Below are 16191 nucleotides of genomic sequence, written 5' to 3' on the forward strand. Positions count from 1 at the left end.
GAGATCAAAACAGTCAATCTTAAAGGAAATCAGTCCTGAATAATCATTGGAAGGACTGATGCTGTGCTCTGATACTCTGGCCACCTAATGTGAAGAACTGACTCATTGGAAAAGACCCTGATGCTGGGAAAGATTGAAGGCAGAAGAAGGAGACAATAGAGGATGAGATGGTTGGATGGCATCACTGACTCGATGGACATGAGTTTGTACAAGCTCCAGGAGTTGGTGATGGACAGGGAAGCCTGGTGTGCTGCAGCCCACAGGGTTGCAATAGTTGGACACGAATAAGCACCTGAACTGAACTGAACTGCCAACCTGGTTCTTTCCTTGCCATCCCCTCCACACAGGCAGATCACTACTTAGCCAAACCCTTAAGGGGACCAGTTTAAAGATCCCCAGAGCCCTCTCTCTGTACAGCTACTTCCTTTCTGTTATTGTTTGCTTTAAAATTAGCTGCCTTGACTTCTCCAAATTCCAAACCCTGCCTGCTTACCTCAGTGTGACTATTGGGTCCTCCCTGTTTGCCTCCAAGAGTCAAATCACATCCTTTGTCCTCCCACTGCCAAAGGTTACAGACTGTAACTTCCTGTTGTCCACTAGGTAAGAAAGCATTTCCTATGTTTTGCATAGTTTTCTAATGTTTACAGTAAGAGACTGATACCCACAGCAGTTAATCCTTCACAGTCAAGAAAAAAAGTCCTCCAAGGGCTAAATGAGGTATTTTTGTGAGACACTTAGAGACTATGTGTCAGTTTGTACGTATTAGTACAAGAAAACACACCCAGATATAGAGAAATACACAACTTATGCTCCAGATTTTTTTTTCCTTACTCTCCCACAATGACTAGTACATGAAGGAGAACATCATCATTCAGAAGCTGAAATATTTCGGAAAGGTTAATTTTCCCCCAATCAAAATTCCCAAAAGATTCAGAGCATGAGTTTGCTTTAAAAATGTGTTCCTTTTTACAAAGCACTGACCCTATGCGGATGCAAATAACGCTTGAAAAGAACAGCACTTCACATTCTCCTCCACTAATGAGACTGCAGTTAGAACCAGTCATCTGTGGATACAGAGAACCATCGCGGCACAGAGGGTCAGGGTGTCTGGATGGCGGGCGAAAAGGAACGAAGCTGAAGGAAAAAGTACATTGCTAATGGGAAAGAGGAGGGCAGAATTATCAACTGCATAGCGCTGCCCAGGGCAGGCCCCGAGGGAAGGGATTAGGCTGCCAGCTATATTTCCCTTGGGTGCTATCTGTAATTACCATCACAGCTCATTGATTTTCAATTCTTTCTATTAATACATTTATTGGCCATTCTGACATTATTAAAAATCAGTCCAACTCTGCTTCTATAGTGGAAGACAGCTCTTCCCTAAAATGTGAGTTTTGTAAGTATAGATATTTTTTTCCTGCTTTTTAAAAAAAAACAGTCTTCTCATATTAGCAATAGCACAGCTTCTGCCTATGTTTTCCTTTGAAGCCAGGTAGTGACATGCAAAGATTTGACTAGAGATCAAAAGATCTCAAGTAGTGGGTCATCAGAGAATATTAAATGATAAGCAAATTCATATGTCTAAGATAATTCTACCAATTTACTATGCTGGCTCCTGTTCCCACAGTAGGGGAGGTAATAATGAGGTGCTGTTGAAGGGTAATACAAGTGGCATTTTTATAATGCTTCCTCGTCTCTTCTGATGAAGTCATTAAAGTAACACTGTCTTACTAAGCCTTGACACACAAATGTATATTAAATCTTTTATGTTAAATTAAACATCGTGGTTTACTGAGGAAAAAGAAGCTAGATGTGATGTTGAGTGTGTGTTCTTTTCCTCTAAAGCCACTGAATTCTAATTTAACTGCCAATCTCTAATCTAGGTTCAACTACAGTGAGGGTCCCTTGGACTGCAGGGAGATCACACCAGTCAATCCTAAAGGAAATCAACCCTGAATATTCATTGGAAGGACTGATGCTGAAGCTTTGGTCACGTTATGCAAAGAGCCGATTCCTCAGAAAAGACCCTGATGCTGGGAACGACTGAGGGCAAGAGGAGAGGGGGAGACAAGAAGATGAGATGGCTGGATGGCATCTTTGATGACATCAACGGACACGAGTTTGAGCAAACTCCGGGACATACTGAAGGACAGGGAAGCTGGCACGCTGCAGTCCGTGGGATCACAAAGAGTTGGACACGACTTAGCAACTAAACAGCAACAACAACACTTGCACCTGTTTTCATTTATTAAACCTAAGGACTGGGGGCTTTTCCAGAAAGGCACCTGTCTCCAAATCCTCTCAATTCTAAAGTATGACACTGGTTCCCACTTACAACGAACAGCATCTGCATTGATCACTCTTGGCTGAGCCCTGCCAATCAACTCCTTGTGCTGGGAGGATGAAGACTAACAGGAGACATGAAGCATGAGCTCTGCTCTGAAGGAAGCGGCAACTCAGTCACCTTAATGGCACCAGTCGGTCCTCTGTGACACAGAACTTCCTTCAACACCTTGTTATGGATGTCCTGAAGAAGGGTTTACAAAAGCTACTCCAGAGAAAAGACCATCGTTCTCTTTTGTCTTAACTCTAAACTTAGGGCACTCAGGGATCTCTGGTCCAACCAGGGCTGATGTTCTCTGGTAGGAAACCATGGAGGATACAATGGAATGTATCTCTCCTCTGCTGCCATACCTGTCCCCTTCCTGGCTCCCGGTCTGTGGTACGTATAAAATAGATATGAAAGCCTACTGTTAGCACAGGGAACTCGGTGCTCTGCAGTGACCTAAATGGGAAGGAAATCCAAAATAGAGGGGGTATATATGTGTACGTATAGCTGAATCACTTTGCTGTATAGTAGAAATGAACACAGCACTGTAAAGCAAATATACTCTTTTTTTTTTTTTTTTAATGGGCAGAACATTCAATCTCCTCCTCTCTCTCAGCCACACTCTTACCACTACCCTCTGCCTACCAGCCCCCTGGTCAGAACTGCACCTGCCTGGAAAAGAGGAGAGAGAGGAGGAGAAATCAAGGGCTCCAACATGCTTGTGACTGGAACAGGGACTCTGCTCCACCCCCGTGGAAGACTCTTCAGGTCTTAGAACAAGAAGAATGAAGGTGTCTGAATGAGAAGTGATTCCTGCCTGTCCCCCTCTGACACCTATGCACCTACTATGTATCTATCATATTTTCATTGAGAGCTTTTTAAAAAATTATACTTTAAAGAATTTCAAACCTATATACAATCAGAAGAAGAGTTAAACAATCCCCCTGGTACCCACTGCCCAGCTTCACTAATGATGAAATCATGACCACTCTTATTACATCTCTGTCTCCACTCATCCACTCTCCCATTTTTGTTTTGCAGCAATTCCCAGCTGTTGAATCATTTCATCTGTAAAAACTTCAACAACTATCTTTAAAGTATGTGAACCCAAGAGTTCCTTTTTTAAAAATTATGGTCAAATACCATTATCACACCAAATGGTGGTATCATTTTTATCTTAAAATAATAATTGATTTCTGCATTCATTCTGTATTTCTACAAGATAAAATCTGATAAGAATTTGAAACATTTTTCCAAACATGCTTGAATAGAAATTAAAATAAAAAAGAATGCTTCTGATTTGAGATTTACCTTAAATCCTCTCTAAGGATTATAAACTAAGGCAGATGTTGAACTCTCTACTCAATAACGATGAGAACTGCAGAAATGGAAAGTGAAGCAATGGGGCCCTTTCTAATTCTGTTTTTACACAAAAGGAGAACATTCCGTGAGCAGCCACCGCATGTGGGCAGGCTCCTTCCTGTGAGGCTAGACGGTCTGCTTCACTTCCCAGGTGAGGGGGACTGGGTGGACAGAGACGGGAGACCAAAAGGGCCCACAGAGCAGGCCCCTGGCTAAGGAAGCATCTGAACTCAGGCCTATCTCACCGTAAAGTCAGCACATTTCTGTTTTCATATACAGGCATTTTCATCTCAGTATCACTTTTAGACTCATAATTGAAAATGCTTTCTCTCATTCCTGCCTGAAATGCAGGAGACCAGGGTTCGATCCCTGGGTAAGGAAAATCCTCTGGAGAAGGAAATGGCAACCCACACCAGTATTCTTGCCCGGAGAATCCCATGGACAGAGGAGCCTGTCGGACTACAGTCCATGGGGTTGCAAAGAATTGGATACCACTGAGCAACTAAGTTTCACTTTCACTCCATGCCTGTTACCAAAATTAAAGACAGTCCAGCTGAATTTGGAAGGCCTCATCTCAACACCCCCACTGCACAGATGAAGACACAGAGGCCTGGAGGTAGGCAGTTCCTTGCCAATGCCATTCCAGCTGGGGAGCTGCAGGGCCACGAATAAAATCACGTTTTATGTCTTTGAGGTGGTGCCCGTTCTCTGTACACAGGCTTATCTCTGGGTGTAATAGTTCCAGAATTCCTCTTTCTGCTTTAGTCCTGGGCTCAGTAACATGTTAGAATATTCAAAGGCTGACAGCATTTGGGAAGCTCTTGTCCCAGAAGAACACAAGCACCAAAGGTCACAGACAAAGTCACCCTACATTCCACGTTGGGCCCCTGGAGTGTATCACAGGAGCACGTGACCTTGCCATGGACCACACAGCAGCATGCGCTGTACTACCGATGAGCCTGGAAAAAACTGAAGTCCCATTTCAGGAGACTGGAATAATGAGCAACTTCAATACAACTAACCACTGTCCTGGTGGCTCAGATGGCAAAGAATCTGTCTGCAATGGAGGAGACCTGGGTTCAACCCCTGGGTCGGGAAGATCCGCTGGAGAAGGGCCTGGCTACCCACTCCAGTATTCTTGCCTGGAGAATCCCCATGGACAGAGGAGCCTGGCGGGCTAAAGACCAGAGGGTCACGAAGAGTCAGACAGACTGAGCAACTACTACTTTCACTATCAAGAGGGTTCCAAACAGAAGGGGACACGCAGAAGTGGTTTCAATGAGCCGCCCTTATCTATCCGGTTAACATGGCTGCAAGACGGAGACTGTCACCAATGGCAATCTCTTATTTTCAGTGCTTATCTTTATGCTCACAACAACCTTACGAGGTAGACAGAGCAGGTTCATAACTAGCTGTTGACTGATTTCATATTTTGCATATGCCAGTTAAAATGCCTGGACGAGCTGCATAGAACATGTATTTACCAAGTACCAGGAAGTACAAGAAAAAGGCAGAAAATAGTTCTTGCTCTTTAAGGGCTTACAATCTAATTGAAGAGATGGGACCACATACACGCATCATAAAACTATTAAGGAGATGAGGCAAGGCAGCCAGAACTTTTCCCAGAGTAAACTGAGTGGCCAACCGTGGCCTGTTCCACAATCTTTCTTTAAGCTCTAAAATGAGCTCATCCGGCCCTGAATTCCTTGAAGGGGTGGGAGCACATACAGAGACCAGCTGACAGCTGGAGACCTAAGGGACTATTTATAGCAAGAAAGAGAGAAGGAACAGATGCCTCCATAGTGCCCTGAGACAGGAGGTCCATGTACAGTAGCAGATCTTACCATGCTGCCTACAATCTGAAAGGCAGGTTCACTTTCCTTGTCCTAAACACTGATGGAAAAGTCTTAAAACTAGGTTTCCTGAGTGATTACAGAAACCCACCAACACACCAGCTTCAGCCTTTCCATTCACTGCTGTGATGCACAGGCACATTTCTATAATTTTGTTCACTGTAACATCTCATTTTCAAAAGCCCATAATCATATACATGATGATTTTAATTTCACTAATATATTTACATTTTCTTACGAAGAATCAAACTTCAACCAGACTTTAATACTCAATAAGGAAAGAGTTCTGTAACATGGAAATCATGTTTAGAATCTAGCACTCCTTATCTTAAAATAGTTCTGAGATTCTGAAATTCCACATTATTATCACCCATCCTATCATCCTCAATGAGATACTTCAGTAAAGGAACCAAAATTAAAGTTCACTAAAATTGCTGATTTGATCTCTTTAAAGAAGAGCTGACTTGCTGCTGCTATTGCTAAGTCACTTCAGTGGTGTCCGACTCTGTGTGACCCCAGAAACGGCAGCCCACCAGGCTCCCCCTTCCCTGGGATTCTCCAGGCAAGAACACTGGAGTGGGTTGCCATTTAAAAGTATTATAAATAACTAAATACAATTGATTATATTCTAAAAACAATCAATCATAATACAATTCATTAAAATAGCATGGTGTGCTTCTCTTAAAGTTTTACTGTCAAAGAGAATGCAGTTATATCTGCCATGTATTTAAGAAAAGTAAATACACTGCTAAGAAAAAGAATAAATTCAGCTTCTATTCCCCTCCAACATAAAAAATCTAAATTAGGGCTAAAATATCAACATCAGTTCCATTCACAAGGAGGAAAATTGATTTTAATGAATTAAGTAAAACCTAGAACTTACAACTTTTCCTGTCCCTATTTGAGAACCAAAAAATACTTTCTATAAATAATGTGACACGAGTTGCTTATGCATGCTGTAAAACCCCTGGGAATACTGGCTTTTGTTTTGTATGTACCTAAATCTTTCATGCAAGCCTTACTTTAAAATTGAAAAATGATAGTCAAGGAGACACAAGTACCCAGATGTTCTTCGGATTCCCAGGACCGTGACAACAGTGCATTGTCCTGGCTTTGACCAGTAGCCCTGGTAATATTCTAACTGGTTTTCTGTATATACAGCATATGTTGGGGTTTTCTGCCTTCCTTCAACATGTACGACTGGAGCAGATTTGCTGCTATTCAAGTTGAGGAACATATTGTGAAATAAAACCAACATTGTGAAATATACTCTTTTCACTTTTCCATCAGGCTGTCTTCTCCAAATGAGATGTTATGGTTTGTATGTTTTGTTAAACGTAGGGCGTGTGGAAATATATTTTATTAAACTGATGCTAATGCATTTAGATTAAGAAAACAGAACTGGGAAAAGATCAAACACATTCTAACGTGGTTAAGCTAAAACAATAAAGGTAAAAAACTGTTCGGAGGATTTAATTTGCTGAGTGTCAGGCTAGAAAATCCAGGTGAACACAGGACTTTTCCTGAAGGTTTAAAATTAGAAAACAATTATTAATAACTGACATATAGTCTTTTCTTTCGCCATGGCCTTCTGCTTGAATCTCTGGGCATCAGTCATTACATCACATAGAGAACTGTGGGGTTGTATTTCCGGTTGATATACTCCACAATGCTCATTTCAGAGCTCCCCAGTCTACACTGAACATAAAGATGAAATGAAATCCTCTACATGATGGGAGTCTGTTTCAGACACTGGCTTATACAGAAGAGAAATACGTTATGAAATGCCACACAGCCTGGCACACAGTGGTCAAGAATGGGGCGTTACTGGAGGACCCTCAAACACAACCATCAAGATCCTTGCCCTTGACTGTCCTCATTATGAAATCCTTTTGCTACATCAATATCCTAACCTTCTGAACGGGGTCCCAGAAGAACTCATGCACACTGATTTTTTTTAACTGTGAGATATTACTCACACTTAAAATATCTTTTGATTGTTCAATTCTAAAACGTACCTAAGCTTTTGCTTTGATCTTGATTTGAATAAAGGATACATAAATAAGATTAAGATTAAATATTTAACTGATGTCCTTTATTTTTTGGTCATAAGTACTTGCTCTGTAATGCTGGCTTAATAAGATAGGTAGATGGTGCTTTCTCCCTTAAAAACATAAACGGTGGTCAGCCACACATTGTCCTGAGGATGGTTTTTACAAGCGAATCTATTAATATAAATGTTAACAATTATAAAATCACCCACATCCTTATTAAAAAAAAAAAAAGCTAGCTCTGCTCTTAAAGAGTCTTCATATACTCAGTAGCCATAAACTGTCATTTGGCTATGTTATTGTTCAACAAGCTTTCTTTTGCTTTTATGTGCTTTTCAAACTCACTGACCTAAATTTCATCAACTCTAAGAAAGGGTAAACACAAATGTCAAAAGAGAAGTCCATCGAACAAACGGTAAACCTTCCCCTACTTGTACTCTGCAATTTCCCAACTTGGTCAGAACCCATCTATATTGACATTGAGGTTATAGTCTCATCTTTTTTTTTTTTTTTTTTAACATTTCCCCTGTGCTCTGGATTGTTACAGCTTTCCAAAACATGAATCCATTTAAATAAAGCCATATGGTCACTATGTCTTCCTAAATTTAGGAAGCTATCTTTCCTAAGTTAGTAATGTTTTGAGGTTGCAAATGGGTAAGAATCACCCACCATCTCAGAGGATTGTTACTCAAGAGACAAAAGCTGAAGCAAGTGAAAAATCAGAAGTGTTCTGCAAATCTCAGAACACTCTGGACATGAATGCCTGCCAGGGTCTGAGAGAAAAGGGGGTGGGGCGTCGTCGGAAACTTTCACTTACCCCTTGCTCAGATTCCAAAAGCTCTGTTTTGACTCTGACTGCCGGCATCCCATCAAGCATTAACATTCTGTTCTCGAAGGTGTTGATATTCTGAGAATAAAAAAAGGGAGACAGGGAAATTCAGCTATAAAGCCTTCAACGGAAGACATCTGGTAGAATCTGCCATCATTGTAGCACATTTAGTACTGCTAACCTAATTTTTTAACAATATAGTATAATTAAATGAGAATACCCGCACCACCAATTATCCCCCCATTCTGAACTTTCATTAGAAATAATGACCAAGAACTTGAATTAATCAGTCTGATTCTCTGACCTCTGGGTTGCAGGTCAGATGATAATAAACTGGAGTAAGGAAAGCTTACATTAATTTATATGGGGCTGGAATAATTCATCAAGCTTTTGCAAATAGTGGAAGGAAATGCAAGGCAAGTTTCTTTATTCCTTTAGCTTTGGAGGTTGTACTGCATACAGAAATCCATAAAGAAGAAAACAGATCACAATAATTTATATACTCTCATATTTCTGTCAAAGTCTAAATAATTTTAAAAGCAAGAAACTATAATACTAGACAGTTAATTCTGGTATTGTGGCATACCTGACTCAATGAAAATTTCTACTTATCAACCTCAAAGACCTTCTTCGAAAACAACTAATGTAAGTCTTGGATTAAGAATGAATTCTTAAGCTGAAATCATAATCAAAGAATAAACAACAATTTGTTTTTTATTCTGGTATATGTTTGGCTCCATTTGCCACCTCTTGAAAGGAAAACTTTACTTCTATGTGGTTCAATAGAATTTCCAACAACATTTATAAAAAGATTAAATCAAGGTTATCTTTGACTAATTTCCACGACTTTGGGGATTTTCTGAAGTCAATAACCTAGGAAGGGAGTCATAAAGCCACACATCAGTGTTTGCTTCAGGCCAAAATCAGGCTCAGGTTTTAAAATATGTTGAGAATGCCAACTTTACTCTCAAATACTGACTAAATCCAGAAATTAAAATCACTAAGTTTGACTGAATTTTTAGGATAGCTTCTTTGCTCGGTTATAGAATGTAATCATGACACTTTAGTGGTCTTACTAAAAGAAAAAAGACATTTTCTAAATGTTTGCCTACATGGTGACAAAGGTTAAAATCACTTCTAAACCATCAAGTTTTCCCCATTCATAGAGTTGCTTTTCTCCCCAGCAGACAGTTGAATAAAAACTCCCACTTCAACACATCATAAATTAAATGCTTTTATTACCAAATAATACCAACAGAGTGCAGCATGGTGAAGCTCTAATTATTTCTCCCATTTCTTGACTCTCTTTTTTGTTTAACAAAAATACTCTAAGAAATAAAATGTATGGGGCCACTCATGACAAATATTTGCTCAGAGAAACCAACAGCAAGAAAAAGCAAATTTACACTAAAGCTAACTAATGAGCATTCAGAAATTCCATGCTACCTAGTTTGTTAGGGAATAAAAAGAAAATTACTGTCATGTTCCTCTCTTAGAAAAGTACAATATTATTAACACTGATAGGATACTTTTTTTAATGTTTGCTTTTGATTTGTCTTGGAGGGATTTTCACACCCTCATGGCTTAGAATAGGAGGAAATCTGGTGTTAACTGGTGAGCTCAGTGCATTTGTTCCAAGCTTAAAATCCTTTCAGGGAGACTGATGGATTGCTTACACATCAGGCATGGATCTCAAATCCCAATGGGGCACTTGCTTCCATGGTTGGAAGCGGCCAGCTGGGCTTGCCCCATCTCAGCCTCAGGGAAGCCTAGGAAGGAGGTACCCAACCCTCAAGTGCCCAGTCCTTCACAGCAGCCAGGAATTCGCCCTAACAAAGCCTCTGGGAGGCTGTTTGGTTGGTAGACAATGAAGGATGAGTTGATATAGTTTCCTACCCTGGAGGAGGTCTTGCCCAGGTGGAAAGAGAAGAAGATGCCTTGCAAAGAAAGGGGAAAGACAAAGAACGATTCTGGAAAGGCAGGTTTAATGAACTGTTAGAAACTGATTAGAGACTAATGTCCCTTTTAGTGCTTTATACCAATTTACAGCTGATATACTTCAGCTGTTTTCCTGGCTGGCTGTGATCAACTCATTCTTTTTTTTTTTTTTAAAGGCAAGCTAACCAGAGCCTTTGAAGTTAAAAACAGATAAATCATAAAAAGCGGACTGGGTTCATATTCCATTGAATACATTTAAATATCACTGCATCTGCAATATCATTTGTGTTGCTGTTGTTGTACTCAAATAATTCTAGATGTGTTAAAGACACGATTACATGTCAGTTTCATGTAAAAGTCAACAAAAATCCAATATGTTTTCCAAAAAAAATTTCTTTTTAAATAAAGTTTGCCCTGCAAATATTTCTCTTCCCCTGGTTTTTCCAGGATCAGCCAAAGCACAGCCATAATAAACATCATAAATAACACTGTTCACAGCTAAGGAACCAATCTTTAAGAAACTCTTGCAACTAGTACAGATTCAATGCATACATATGCCTGAAAGTTATACTATACACACGTGAGGGATATTAATCTCTGCATTCATGATTCTAACCTTGTTTAGCATAAAGAGAAACACACATATTTGGTGCATCACACCATATTCCAGACCATCCAACAAGGTGTATGGTTTTTATAAAGCACGTGATAATTTTACAGTATTAAAGAGTATAGTCCTTGGAACAAAACACAATAGATTTCTCTCTCTAAACTAAAATCAGATACATACAGTCTCAACTGACTGCAGACTTTAAATATGTAACAAACTGTAATAATTTGAAATTGCTGTCAAACATATCTTGCCATGATCTTGATCAAAATGCATTTACAGGAGAATCAAATTGCCTGATTGAGGAAAATAAAATTACAGTCAATTTTAGTAACATGGTACTCTTTACGTTGTGACAAACTTTGTGATATTGTACAACCCTATATAATTTATGTGCATGTGTTTATATTCATGCACACATCTATATATCTATGCTACTTATTTCATATGAGTAAACTGTATCAATTAAAGCCAAATTTACCATCAGATTAGCTGGCTGTTGATCAGTTACATGTGCACTGGATCAGAATGGTACTCTGGACATTCGTACTTGCCAAATAAGATATGGGGCTTAGCAGTCCAGCTGATACTAGTTCTCCCAGTCAAAGGCGGTATAAAACAACTGTGCTCAATCCTGGCATCTCATAGTATTCTGAATGGAACATGGAGGAAGGAAAAAAAAAAATGATGCTCACTGATAATCTCCCATGAAAACAGAGAACAAGGATGACTTTCCAAGTCAATACTACAAACTGGAGTGGTAGATTGGAATCCTCCAAATCGCAGAACGCAGATCTCCTCCTCTCCCTCCTCCAGAATATGGGTTATCCAGTTTGCACAATTTAAGTAATAAAGAACAAGCTAGTCAACATTCAATAAATCTAATTTTTAAGCCAAGTTTCCCTTCATAAGCCAAAAATATCTACTGAGATTTGTTGTGATTTCTCAAGATGCAGGACATGTTCATTTAAACATCATGAATCTCCAGTGTCTGGCTAGAGGTACTGAGAAATATGAATTGCCCCCACCCATGCCCAAGTTATATGCAACGGTGATCAAAGGGACATAGTAGCAATTCAGGATGCACGCACCAAATGGGTTGAGGTACGTTCAGAAAAGATTCTGAGGAGTTTATAATGCAAACATGCGTGCGTGTGTGCTAAGTCGCTTCAGTTGTGTACGACTCTTTGAGATCCTAGATTGCAGCCAGCCAAGCTTTTCTGTCCATGAGATTCTCCAGGTAAGAACACTGGAGTGGGCTGCCATGCTCTCCTCCAGCAGATCTTTGCAACTAAGGGATGGAATCCGTGACTCAGGTCTCCTGCACTGGCAGGCAGGTTCTCTACCACTAGCGCCACCTTGGAAGCCCTACTGCAAATACACCAACTGGTGAAAAGCATCACCCTTTGACTACTTTTCTGGGCTTCCCAGGTGGCTCAGAGAGTAAAGAATCTGCCTGCAATGCAAGAAACCTGGGTTCAATCCCTGGGTTGAAAAGATCCCCTAGAGAAGGGAAGAGCTACCCACTCCAGTATTCTGGCCTGGAGAATTCCATGGAGAAAGGAGCCTTGGGGGTACAAGTCCATGGGGTTGCAAAGAGCCAGACATGACTGAGTGACTTTCACTTTCACTTTCTATAAATAGGAAAAGCAAAAGTATCAGATTATAAGGAAATTAGGATTTGCTAAAAAACCACTTCATAGAAAAGTCAATCACCACCCTTTTTGATTCAATTCTAACATAACAACAAAATCAACAATGGTAACAACTTTTTTCAAGCCTTTATGCCATTCAACCAATAGGTCATTTCTTCAGAGAAGACATTAACTGTTTTATCCAACTCCCAAATTTTGGCTGAAATGCAAAAGAATGAGTGAATTTTGCTCTTTGTAAGGATCAACACATCTCAGAGATTAGAATAGTGTCTAGTCAAGGCTTCCATTATCTGCTGTTATGCAACAACAGGTAGTATAAAACAACTATCATTTTACTATTATTAATATCTTGGTAACACACACAATGGGCTTTCCTGGTGGCTCAGCCATTAAGAATCTGCCTGCTGAGACTCAGGGACACAGGTTCAATCCCTGGGTTGGGAAGATCCCCTGGAGGAGGCCATGGCAGCCCAATCCAGAAATCTTGCCTGGAGAATCCCATGGACAGAAGAGCCTGGTGGGCTGCAGTCCATGGGGTCACAAAGAGACACAACTAAGCAACTAAACAACAACAAACAAACAAATAATAACACCTACTATTTGTATATCTACTGTGGATTAGACGCTGTGCTAAGAGATTTGTACTCATTTAGTCCTTATATAGCCTCTGCCTACAATGTGGGAGACCTGGGTTTGATCCCTGGGTCAGGAAGATCCTCTGGAAAAGACAATGGCAACCCACTCCAGTACTCTTGCCTGGAAAACCCCATGGACGGAGGAGCCTGGCAAGCTATAGTCCGTGGTCGCAAAGAGTCGGCCAGGACTGAGCAACTTCACTTTCACTTTCAGTCCTTTATAGTAAATCAAGCAGTAAAGACTCTGTTATCAGAAGATGAGGCATTTGAGACACAATGAGGTTAAACTGTCCAAGGTCACGCAACTAGGAATTGGTGCAGCTTGATTCCAAACCAAATGAGCCTGAGTCCTAGCTAAGCTCCCATCCACTACACTCCTCTCTCCCTCTCCTTCTTATTCCGTCTTTCTCTGTGCGCATATGCTCACAGGCAACCCTCATCAACATGGGAAAAGACACAAGCACCTTACTGAAGGCCCCAAGAGAGGAACTCTTGAATGTCCATCAATGGTTCCTCTCAGGGCTGAGCTGATTCAGTCACTGAACAAATGGGACGTGCAACCTCCAATCACCAGCGAAGTATCAACATTTTGGGGAATAACAATAAGAATTCAAATACATCACTGGTATCAAAGCTATTTCACATTTTCTTCTTTAAATCAATCTTTCAACATATTTACTTGGCTTATTACAATTATACATTCCTATCCTAGAAACATCTCATAATTAATTCAGTCAGTCCCATCCTGAATGTAACATCCAGAAAAATCTATGGTAATCTCATCTGCTACCTGTTTTGAAAATAATCCTATCCTCGATGGATCATTCAATGTTTTCACAATAGTTTCATGTACTTAAGATGATATAGGAACTCCGTCTTCTACCTTTTACATTCCAGAGACATACATTTGGGCCTCACATATAATTTATAATCACCTAAGTATAAAAGCTTATCTTTCTAAGCTCACATAGCCTCAACACTGGTAAATCAATTTTGTAGTGGGCATACACACAATCAGAGTACCTACAATGGTACAAAATAAACACTAGTTCAAACGTAGACTGCCACTCTGACCCAGACTTTCAGGTTTCATGGCTTTGCAGCATGGCAGAGTGGATGTCACATTAATGACCATATCTGGGACCACTAGAAGTCAAACTACAGACACGCTGGGACTCACAGCTTAAATCCCCTTCAGTGGTTTCAATGATCCATATATACATTCTTCTGAAATATGTGTCTTCAGTCAAAAACAAAACCCTTCCATAATCCCCTCACACTGAAACATGGAACTGTGTCTTTCTTAAGAACTGGTAAAACCACACATGCAATGCAGTAACTTGTATTTTCCTGATAGCAAGAATCCGTGTTTCTATGTTGGGAAAGGGTCGGGAAGATCCCCAGGAGGAGGGGATGGAAACCCCTTCAGTATTATTGCCTGGAGAATCCCATGGGCAGAGGAGCCTGGCTATAGTCCACAGGGTCGCAAAGAGCTGGGCACAGATGAAGCGACTTAGTACACAGCACAAAGTGCTAAATTATTAAATAACAGTTTACACTAAAATTTTTAGAAACATCATCTGAGCACTTAAACTTCCTCCCCAGCATTAATACAAACTGTAATAAAACTTATTTTGTCATTCATGTTCTGAATTATTTGGTCATGAGTTGATAAAATCTCTCCTTAAACATGCAGGGAGGGTCTCTGCTGCTGCTAAGTCGCTTCAGTCGTGTCCGACTCTGTGTGACCCCATAGATGGCAGCCCACCAGGCTCCCCGGTCCCTGGGATTCTGCAGGCATGAACACTTCTACAGCCAAGTTATTTCATCCTATCCAAGCCATGTCTGTGAACCATGAGGCACTACAAAAGATAATAGGGCAAAGTCAGGGACTCAAGGATAGAAACAATGTTAACACTAGGAGAACTAGTGCAACACAACCACAATAGGACTCCAGGGTCTCGTAATTTCAAACAATAATTATGTAACAACTACAATACTTAAAACACATACATAGAAACAACTATAATAACAAGAAAAAGTATAATCTACTGAGCATTCATGTACCAAGTGTTATTTCAGATGCTTTATATTTGTTATATCATTCATTCATTCAAAAAACACTGAGTACTAGGCACTGTCAAGGTATTTAGGAAACTTCAGTGAACAAAAGAGGAAGTTTTATAGAGTTCCATTCTAGTCATTTAGTATCCCAGCAATTTTTTTTTACACTATGTGCATATTAGACAAGAAAATTCAGGTTCAGAGAGATTAAGCAATCTGACCAAGGTTACTAGTCTATATCTGAGACTCATATCTATTTCCTATTGCTGGCCTGGATAGAGATTCTTCACTACTGGGTACTTTGACATTGGCTTCAAAGCTGCATGAGCCCAGCAGTATCTCAGCCACTCTGGCTAATGACCTTCGGGCTGTTAGATCAAAAGGCTGAGAACCAGGACTACAGTGGGAGGGGCAAGGCAAAGGCGGGCTGATCATGGACGCACTGAAGGGAGATGATGTTAAGGTCATTCTGAAGTCCTTACGTGTGTGTGTGTGTGTGTGTGTTCAGTCACTCAGCGTGTCTCAAGATTTACCTTGTTCTAGAAGAAGCACCTCAAACCATTCATCAATGTGCCTCTAAAAAGCTACCCAACCCTGTTTTCCACCATTCTGCTCAGGTTACACCTCAACCAAGTCAAATATGCTGGTCCTCCAAGCCTCTGTATATTCTATTCCATCTTTGTGCTCCATCACTAGCGGACAAATTCTTTATCTGCTATTACACCAGAATGTAAATTCCAGGATGACCATGACTTTGTCTTTTTGTTCATAAGAGTATGCCTATCCCCAGGTTTATATGTGTGTCTAACAGGTAGCTCGATGGTAAAAACCTGGTTGCCAATGCAGGAGATATAAGAGACGTGGGGTT

General features: G+C 40.4%; 1 protein-coding gene across 50 annotated transcripts in view; it reads right to left on the bottom strand.

Moving 5' to 3' along the window:
• KLF12 (KLF transcription factor 12) overlaps positions 1 to 16191 on the bottom strand; it is a 527876-nt gene that overhangs the window by 272631 nt on the left and 239054 nt on the right. For 43 of the 50 annotated variants that reach the window (XR_015137627.1, XR_015137625.1, XR_015137624.1 and 40 more), the window contains one exon: positions 8410 to 8499. Coding sequence is in view for 44 of the 50 variants with exons in the window: in XM_086328563.1 (XP_086184689.1) it covers positions 8410 to 8499 (90 nt within the window). In the remaining 6 variants the exon portion in view is untranslated. Of the gene's footprint in view, positions 1 to 8409; positions 8500 to 11450; positions 11622 to 16191 lie in introns of all 50 variants that reach the window. The other 7 variants (XM_086328569.1, XM_086328570.1, XM_086328571.1 and 4 more) reach the window with 1 other exon arrangement.

The sequence above is a fragment of the Bos grunniens genome, chromosome 12 (assembly GCF_055505025.1).
Source record: "Bos grunniens cultivar Pamir isolate PY7600 chromosome 12, Bosgru_T2T1.0, whole genome shotgun sequence".
NCBI lineage: Eukaryota > Metazoa > Chordata > Mammalia > Artiodactyla > Bovidae > Bos > Bos grunniens.